The sequence below is a fragment of the Stegastes partitus genome, unplaced genomic scaffold (assembly GCF_000690725.1).
Source record: "Stegastes partitus isolate 25-593 unplaced genomic scaffold, Stegastes_partitus-1.0.2 Scaffold1669, whole genome shotgun sequence".
Lineage (NCBI taxonomy): Eukaryota > Metazoa > Chordata > Actinopteri > Pomacentridae > Stegastes > Stegastes partitus.
Genome location: NW_007579400.1, coordinates 83,503 through 93,373, shown reverse-complemented (window position 1 = coordinate 93,373; position 9,871 = coordinate 83,503). Strand labels below are relative to the sequence as shown.

General features: G+C 39.0%; 1 protein-coding gene across 1 annotated transcript in view; it reads right to left on the bottom strand.

Moving 5' to 3' along the window:
- Window positions 1–1,172: 1,172 nt before the first annotated feature.
- Window positions 1,173–9,871, bottom strand: part of LOC103371921 (multiple C2 and transmembrane domain-containing protein 1-like) — a 17,029-nt gene continuing 8,330 nt past the window's right edge. The window contains exons 6-10 of the mRNA XM_008301408.1: window positions 7,505–7,578; window positions 6,156–6,234; window positions 6,022–6,060; window positions 5,798–5,851; window positions 1,173–1,184 (exon numbers count right to left, since the gene is read on the bottom strand). Of these exons, the coding sequence (XP_008299630.1) occupies window positions 1,173–1,184; window positions 5,798–5,851; window positions 6,022–6,060; window positions 6,156–6,234; window positions 7,505–7,578 (258 nt within the window). The remainder of the gene's footprint in view (window positions 1,185–5,797; window positions 5,852–6,021; window positions 6,061–6,155; window positions 6,235–7,504; window positions 7,579–9,871) is intronic.

The following is a 9,871-nucleotide window of genomic DNA, read 5'->3' as shown; positions in this document are numbered from 1 at the left end:
AGAACAGCGCCATCTGCGGCTGTACGGACCAATGCGGAAGCGACGCTCTCTGTCACAAAGGTCAAATACCAGAATTTTCACCAGAAGACGGAAATCAATCATTCTGAAATGACTGGGAGGATTCTGTGGGGGAGTGCATCTGCTTGGAAAGTAAAAAAGCAATTTAAAAGGCTGTAAAAAAAAAAAAAAGTAGTGTGGAAAATTTCTCACACGTAATAGTTGTGGATGGTGTTCAGATCAGACTTTGCTCTCATCAGTCAGAGCTTAGTGGTGCTGATTTAACAAACAAATACGTCATGTTGCTTCATGGAGAGCAACACGCTGCTGATTGAGTACCTGTTTTTGGTCTGCATCATCCTTTATGTAGCTGAAATATCGTGCTTCTTTGTGCACATCACAAAGCTGAAACAATACATTGTACAGCCCTAACATACACACACACACTCTGCCTGCAGCAACCACGACCGACACAGTTCATAAGAGTTTATCTGACATCGCTACACCCCGGCTGTGTCTTACGTTTCTTCCCATTAACTTTACTTGACTTATATAAGATTTTATTTTAGTGTCAGAATGTGAAGAGTGTACATGTACTGCCTTCACAATATAGTGCCTTCAGTTATTCCAAAAGAAAAACGTTCAGTCCACAGCATGTAAAGTACTTCTCACAATACAGTGCAATACATTTGATAGACAAAAATCAAGGGGAACAAAAACAACTTGTAGAAATGCTAAATAAGCTGTAATTTTTCAGATCCAAGAAAATACTGACGGACATATTTCATCTACTTTCTAAATGGAAATTTGTCCTTATGTTCTGTATTATATCCCTTTTGTGATTGTTAATTTGCGCCAATCTGAAGCGAGTGTGTTGCTAATTTAAGTAACTGTTGTGAAGCTGATCTTCACAAAACATGCCTCATTCTTCCAACCTCACAAATCAGTCTGTATTTAATGACTCCAGCCTCCTTGTTTCTGTATAACATTCGGCAATCTAGACAAATTTAATTCTTCCTGAATCTGTTTGTGCAGTTGGTTGCAAAGCAGCCTTTATCAGTGTATCCCTGTTTTTAGCTCATATAAATTCATGGTGGCAAATAATTCAAGAGGGGGTAACCATGGCAACGTCTGCATATGGTTGATGTCATGTGCATTTCCCTCTATTCATGCTGTCACTGGAAGTCCTACAGAGACATCACAATGAGAGTATGTAATTTTTTAAATATATGTTTGGGGGTTTTTGCCTTCATTTAGAGCAGTAGAGAGACAGGAAAGGGGGGCGAGACCTGCAGCAAGGGGTCGTGAGCGGGACTCGAACCCATGACCGCTGTGTCGGGGAAACACAGCCCCTGTTCATGGGTCGCCTGCTCAACTAGGTGAGCTATCGGGGCGCCCGAGTATGTGATATTCTAAAGGAAATCTTCAACAACAACAAGACAAATCTTATTTTTTATTTCTACTTTTTAAAATGTCATCAACAGGTGATTCTGTGAGTCTGTCACGACTCCCACTGGTGGTAAAACAGCTTGAATAACCACACTGCTGGTAGATTAAACTATGGGGTCTCCTTCACCTTTTTTTTGTGAAACTGGCTTGATGATTGAGGTAAAGTCATAGGGTTTCAAAAACTAAATAAAATCAAGATTTATCTGCAAAATTAAGAGACAAGATGCACAAAATGCTGATCAGAGAAATCTCATAAAGCCACTACAAGAAACAGTGAGTTCGTAGGATGTATTACTGGTGAACAACAATCGCCCACTGAACATATCTTGTGAGCAGCCGACCAGAAGATCTGATTCTATTCAAAAATCAACAAGGTCGCTGTTTTCTCTGCTCAGTTTTCCGCATGTCAGAGCATTAAGCGACACACACACATACCCAGGAATACACCCATAGCACTGACACACCCTCCAGACTTGTACAAAACTTCCACCTGGAGCATGACAAGGCAGACCTGAGCCAGTCACACCCAGTTTTATTTCACCACGTGACTGTAAATCTGTGACGTAGACACACGTTCTAGAAACATTCAGCCAAACAAACACAACAGAGCGAAGGAGGAGCTGAGTTCACACAGACGATATGCGCTTGTGTCGTGTGTGTGTGTGTGTGTGTGTGTGTGTGTTGACTGCTTTATGATTTTATTTATTTTTTTACTGTGACCTAATGATTGACAGTACAAGAACAGTCTTAGCCAAAGCTTGCGCAATCTTGGAGAACTGTTAATGCTGTACAAGCTCTTATTTAAATGAACTAAGAAAACAGAATTACAAAGCAGCACAAGGGAATTACAACAATCAGGAATGCATCAGCTGAGAGGGTCAAAGCAGTCACATGATTTTGTTTTCACAGCAAAGCATGATTAGTTCTTTGCAGAGAACTTCTGACAAATAAGACACTTTATGCACAAACTACTGGATTTTTCTCTTTAAATAAACATTTACAAGCTGCTGTCGAGCACATGGCTGTGCTCTGACTTGTTCGTCTGATTTGCTGGTTCTTGTTAAAAATCACCGAGCAGACTCTACCAGTAGGACAGGTTGACAAGGCAGTGATTGGCCCAGGTGGGGAGTTTGCAAGTTGTAATGAAGCCCAACTCATTACAACAGTAAACAACAAGACACAGGTCTAAATGCTGACAACACAACAGAGTGCAAAGCAACTTAAGACAACTGGACAACGGCGTGACGCTTGTTCATTCCAGTACAGAGACTTAGAAGTTACTTTGGTTTGCATAAAAAAGTGTATGTCAAGCAGACAGAAATCTCCAAAGACAAGAGTTTATGTTGGCCTGTGTGCCAGTGGATGAAAATATGTTGTATAAAATCCATCAGGACAAACTAATCCAAGGCTGGGCTGCACGTGCTCAACTTTGCGTACAGCTAAATTGCGGTTTAAACCCCAATGAATCTGGTGTGCATGGGTGCAAGAGATGAAGATGCATTAATAATTACCTAGATTTAACATTCAATAAAACTGCAGGAGGTACGGTTTGGTGTGGTCAAACTCCACTCTTTGCTCGGCTGTGTTTACATTGTGTTCAGGCACAGAGACTTTACAGCGAGTCTCAGATAGAAGTCCTGCTCATGTGTCCCAGGACCTGCTGTGTGTCAGACCAGTACGAAACTGGGTCAGCGGCTCCACTGTTGTCCTCTTACAAGCAGGCAATCCTCAGCTCTTTAACGTTACTGTGCACCGGCAGCAATAAGAGAACACTAGACGTCGACATCTAGATTCACATGATTCTCCTGTTGCCTGACTTAACTTACAAGTACACACTTGTTTGTGTGTTTGCATGTGAATGTATTCGAGCTGCATGAAACTAATGATTATTTTCATTGTTGATTAGTTGTTCGGTCTATAAATTGTGCCAAAATTTGAAAAAACGTTGAGCACTGTTTCCCAAAGCCTGAGATGATGTCCTCTAAAGGCCTGTTCTGTGTGTGACTCAAAGATATTCAGTTTTAAATATGCATATTTAGGAAGCTATAATGACTTTTTTGTCTTTAAAAAACACTCAAACCAACTATTATCACAATAATTGGCAATTACTTGAAATATAAACATGTGCAGTAACTAACCTTTCCTTTTTTGTTTCTATCTCTCGCTAAAATTTTTCCTTTTTAATGTTTTATCATGATTCAGAAGCAGCCAAGCAGTATAATAATTAAAAAATAAAAAATAAAAGGAGAGTCATGAAAGATTTACGAGCACAAAAACCTCAAACAAGAGTCCTCACCCGCTGCCAACAGAAACCATTTAGCTACATCACAACACATAATATCGCCACCATCCACAATACAGGCCAGATTTGCCCGTATTTACAGCTGGGATTAATAGAGTGTTCCAGTTTTCCAACAATATCACACATGTCGTGGCAAAATAAGGGCCGCCGTATCTTTGGCAGGTACACAAACCAAAGTTAAACGTGCGCTGACTGGACCCTTATCTACAAAAACATGACACATTTCCTTGTGTGGTTTTCATGGTGTTTAATGGAATAAAAAATAAGCTGCATCCAGATGATGTTTATGTCCAAATATAATTAGCTTAAAACTACTCTACTACTAATATCACTGTTTTAAATTGCTGGACTTCTTTACGGCTTGCTTGTCTTTGACTTTTGTTTCGTGTGTTCAAACTATTAATCAAGACACAGACGGGGAAGCTCTTGAAATTGATTTTCAATACTTTACTTTCTATGAGATATTTTTAAAACCAGTCTACAGAGACAGTATATCTGTCAATGCAGGACTTGCCCTGAGATTTTAAACACAATACCGTTGTCAAAACACATGATACCATAATTATAACTGTGGTCTGTCATGCGCAGCAAGTTCGATTTCTTTTTTTTAGAACATTTATGAACACAAATGGCTGTTTTCCCTGTTTTAGTCTGTGCCGTACTGAAGTGATGTGCACTAAAGACGAGCTTTGGTGGAAGGTTAGAATTCAGATTTGCTTTTTAATACCTTTAAGCGAACTAGAGCTGCATCGATTAGCCAAGAAAAACGATTTTACAGTTAGCCAGACAAGAATTTAAAGATGTTTTTCTTCGGCTTTGAAAAGTTGCTCAAGCATTGCAAACTATTTTCTGACATTAAATAGGCCAGACTGGAGCCAACTCCAAGTGAGCACAGCTTGAAATGAGCGCAAGACTGAGAAATCGCTGTGTCCATGAAGGTCATGCGCTCAAATGACTGTCAAGCATGCAGGTGGACTATTTAGACAACAGTAAGCAAAGTTAGCCAAGTGGTAAAAATGCACACAGTGCGACGGTTGACACACTTTTTGGTGTGTATCGCTGCCAATGCAGGTTAGTTAGACAAGAGGAAAAAAAATTCCTATTACCTCCCTACAGCCTGCTATTGGCATCAATGCCCTGTCACACTTGAATTTGTTCTGTGGCTCTTATCTAGATTGTTTTCTCCTGACTAGATCCTTGCTTGTGTTGTATCTCCTCTCAGATGAACGTCGCTTTGGATAAAAGCGTCTGCTCAATGAAACTGTAGAATTGTAGAAGAGATGAAGTAAACACGTCTAATCCTGTGTCCCTGTGTCATTCATTTATCTCTTGTTACATGAAAAGCCCTCTTTTCTTTTTCTATAACATAAAAATTATGTCAGATGACACCGTGGGACGTGGTCAGATATCTAGTCAAATATGATTCGGGGCGACTCGCTAACACGGCCGTCATATAAAAACACACTCCACTGGTAGCTTGACTGGCAGCTAGTATCCTGGTAAGAGATATGTTTGGTTTTTAGGTAAACCTGAGAAAATGCAGAATGTAGTTGAGACCAAGCTCATTTATTTTACTGTTATCCTCCTCCTGGCCTTATAGCACTGTTTAGGCTAACTGCTAGTTCCCTGCATCCTCTTACTATTGCTCCAGTAAAACTGGTCAGCTCTGCAGTATTTACTCAACTCGTCCCACATTTTAGCAATCAAATCTAATTTATTTAATTAAAAATCTTTTGAGAAGCTAAAACCTACCCAGATATTCAGTTTCACTTGGAAATGCAAAACTGCAATGCAATACCACACTGATGACAAAGATGCTACTAATAACCCGTCCCATTTAAAGATGCCTGGCTCACTTGGAGCAGACTCCAATCAGCAGAGATGTACTATATTAGTCCACGCTTGGGATCCAACTACTTTCAGTGAAGATGTATTTAAACAGATGTTGCAGAGAGGAAAAAAAAAAAACAGAACAAAAGAAACTGGAAAGAAAAAATTTGCCCAAGACAACTTAGTTAACAGCAACTTGAACATAAATCCATAACTTACCAGGCGGTTCTCATCAAACACCTCCAGCAGCAGACGATGCTTACTGGGATCAACCTGCAACATAACGTCATCCGTAAAGTCAAGTTTGCTTTATCGCCCAATGAAATCACTGTTAGCATGAGCCACAGTCAACTAAACCAACATCAGGAATTATTACATGCTATGGTGAGGTTTGACATGCAGTTTGAAACATGAAGTAGTGATTTATTTTAAGTTTCACTCACTCTGAAGAAGAATTCTTCATTCCACTTTGGGTCGAGTGTCTTCAGGTTACAAAAAGTAAGAAAAGGAAAGAATTATCCACAAAGTCCACAAATAAAACAAGTGTAAGTGCAAATGCAGGTGATCACATTCTCACCTTTTTAATCGTTTTAGTCTGAAGACCTGCGATTTCTCCATTGACGGGGTCATAGAGGGACATCCGAGTGTACGGATCACTGCAACAGAGACACAGTAAGATTCAGACGTGTAGACATCCATTTATAGGCAGCTATGATCTGTCTTCTGCTCTCTTTGTATTAGCGGTTCATGCAGCCCCTTTGAAATGAGCCTCTTCTTTATCTCTTAGGGAAGTGAAACACTTTGCATTGTTCTTCGGTGAGATCATTCACTGCGGTCGGCCCCGAGAAACATTAACATCGTAGCTGCAGCAAGCCTGTGGTCATGCAGTGTAGACTGTAATTGCTATTTTAAAATGATTTTATGCACTGTTGAGAAAACCACATCCACCAGAAACAACACAAACTCCATTACCGAGCCTCGCTGGCAGCAATCAGCCGTTAGTAATGTATTAGATGACAGCCGTTACATAAGAGCGATACTAACGCAGCAATTTTATCCATAGCATGAACATGCAGTTTATATACGGGCATCAAGTCCTCAAGCAATGAACAAAATCAGCTTTTCATTTACTCCTAATTAGAAGTGACTGTTATAGTTGGATTATAGAGATGTTTAGTAGAGTAAAAACCATGGATACAAATACTGTAGAAAGTTACATTTGCAATTTGGGGAACAGTTAAAAGCTTTTTTTATGGATTAAATTCCCAACAAGTGTAATCTTGTTATGACTGACTGCTCTTTAAGGAAATGCCAGCACTATGCAAGTTCAAGTTGTTTATTTAGAAAATTCCAGGAAGATCTTTTTCACTGAATGAAGAAAATAAATAAAAACCGGACCAGATCTAAACATTTAAAGAAAATAAACTATGATATTCCAGGGTTAATAAAGGGTTTCTTGCTGAAAATACAGAAAAAAAAAGTCCTTTGGGTTTTTTAAGGGATTTGGAAGAGAACAATGGACTCAATCAGATTCATCGAACACTAAATGATTTGTGCTTCAGTGGAAGGCGGCTCTGCAATAGTTTCAGCAACTTGTGGTTGTTCAGCTTTATGAATCAAGCTGGACAAGCATGGCATCACCTGCAGAATTTATTAGAACGTGACTAAAAATTAGCTCCAAGAACAAGTGCATCATTAAGAAAAAATGTCTGGTTTCCTCTTGTCCCATGTGAGGATTTACTGCTTTGTAATTTCAGATATCAGCGCATTTGTGTGACGGTAAAACTAATCTATTTGGATTTAGACAGATTACTGGACAAATCTATTCTCTGACGACGCTTCAATGATTCAATCGAGAAGCGTATTGGCAGATTGAGTAATAATGAAACAAACAACACAAGCAGGCCTGAAGTTTCTCCTGCTTACCTGGCTCCAAGGATGTCTTTTTTGGCCAGTCCAATTCCAGCAATGACTTTCACTTTTAGGATTCTGGTGCCATCCTGAATTTACAAAACAAAACAAGAAAACACATAAAGACAGAGATTACTTCGAGGAGTCATAATTTACATATCAAAGAACAGACGGACACACAAAGAGATAGATCATTAGATCCATAAACAGTATTATGCAAAGTGCAGAATCACCATACAGCCCAATACACTGTACAATTAAAACGAATACACACGGGAATAAATAATTAAAATGAAAATGAAGCAACCACACCAATGTTAAAAGGGATGTTTGAAAAAGTGATAAATATTCTGGGTTAAGATAAGATGATCCTTTATTTCTGCCTACGCCAGGGGAAATTTACAATAAATTATAGAGAATGGATGCATTCTTTTTTCTTTTTTAATATATTTTTGTGGCTTTTTGCCTTTACTTTACAGCAGTAGAGATAGACTGGAAAAGGGGGGAAAGCCCTGCAGCAAAGGGTCGTGAGCGGAAGTCGAACCCACGACGTCGGGGAGCTACAGCCCCTGTTTATGGGTCGCCCGCTCAACTAGGTGAGCTACAGGGGCGCCCTACACCTACATCCTTGATTTAAGATCGATAGAACGCATAGTAGGCAAATGTTTTGAAGCCAAATGATTATTTGATAACTGAAGGAATGATCAGGACACCCGCATTGAGGGAGTAAAGAGGGAGTGCCGGTGTATCTGGTATAATTAACTCAGATAAGTCAGATAAGTTGGGTCATGTAAGGCCATGCAAGGTCCTACCAGTTAAAAGAAGAGCCTCAAAAACCAACTCTAACCAGCACTGGTAGTCAATGTAAAGACGATCAGGATCGGTGTTAAATGTTCAAACTTCTTCGTGTTTTTTATCAAGATTAAAGCTGTAGTCGTGTGAAGACAGACGTGCTGAAGGTTTGCAGTTGTGGATGAAGTATTTGAATATTTTACCTAAATTAAAGTACCACAGTTTATTAATACTTTCTACAAGTAAAAGTCTTAAACACCCAACTTTGCTGAAGTATGTAAGCACTACCAGCAGAACAAGTACAGCACAAGCAGCTTAGAAACACTGAAACCTTCTCATGGCACAACTTCACTCTAAAGAATAACGTTTGGGCTCAACAACAGAAATGAATGCAGCAGTCTGCATCAATCGTTACGAGTTATTAAAACCTTTAATGACATTATATTCAGCCAACACACTACACTGAGTTAGAGGAATTGCTCTTTTATCTACAATCAAAGGTATTTTAACCACCAGTCTTATTCAGATATCTGCTCTTTAATGACAAATATGTTAACTCGTGCTGCATTTTATTATCAACATTACGTTGAACAGTATTTCTGTAGTGCTAGCTATCTAATTATGCAAAATATGGACCAACAAATGGCTTGGGTGATCAGAAAACTGTCGAGACTAAAGTAAAATTTGGAGTGCAATTGTTAAAATGTTGGAGTATCCTTTGACATATTTTTGCTGTTTTTGTGAGTAACTTTAGAAATGTCTGCCTTGCAGAAAGGCTCTGTGGTCACCTGCTGTAGCGCTGAAATTCTATGTGATATGTACAGTATTTAATGATTTAAATTAAGCTTATATTTTATACAGGTTTTTTTTCCAGGCACGTTAAGCGGGGAATGAAATTCTGAAGTCATCTCAAGACAATTTCACTAAGTTACCGCAACTTGAACTTAGTTTTAAATCAACTAATGCAGAAATCTGAGTTGAAATTACACACATTATTAAGGTGTTTCTATTACTAACATGGCATTTTTTATCTTGCAAGCATTCATTTAATTAAAATTTTAGGAATAGGATCGTTATTAATTACTTTTTAGAATGTAGGAAGAGCAAAGAAAGTGGAATAAGATCATATGATAATAAAAACCGGTCTAGTTCATTTGCAAAAACAGATAACTCCATGTTCACAAAACCTTCAGAAAACCCGAGACAATATCAATTAAACTGTTTTTGTCATTTCTACTGAGTCCAATCCACTCAGCTTCAGTTTGACTGATATCACCTCAAGCAAACAACAACATGGAGTTATGTGATTTTGCAAAATAAACTCTTCACATGCATCATAGCAGCTGGTAATATAGTGCATGGGGCTGGTCCAGCTGTACCTCGTCTTGTGTTACAGGTTTTCAAGTCGTGTTACATAAAAGCACGAACACAATAGAAGTGAACAGCAAAGGCGTTGGATGATAACAATAACAGGAACTCCTGCTGAACCACAGAAGTGTGTCTTTCATATGAATCTCCATCGCTCGCATGCAGCACACACACACACACACACACACACACACACACACACACACACACACACACACACAC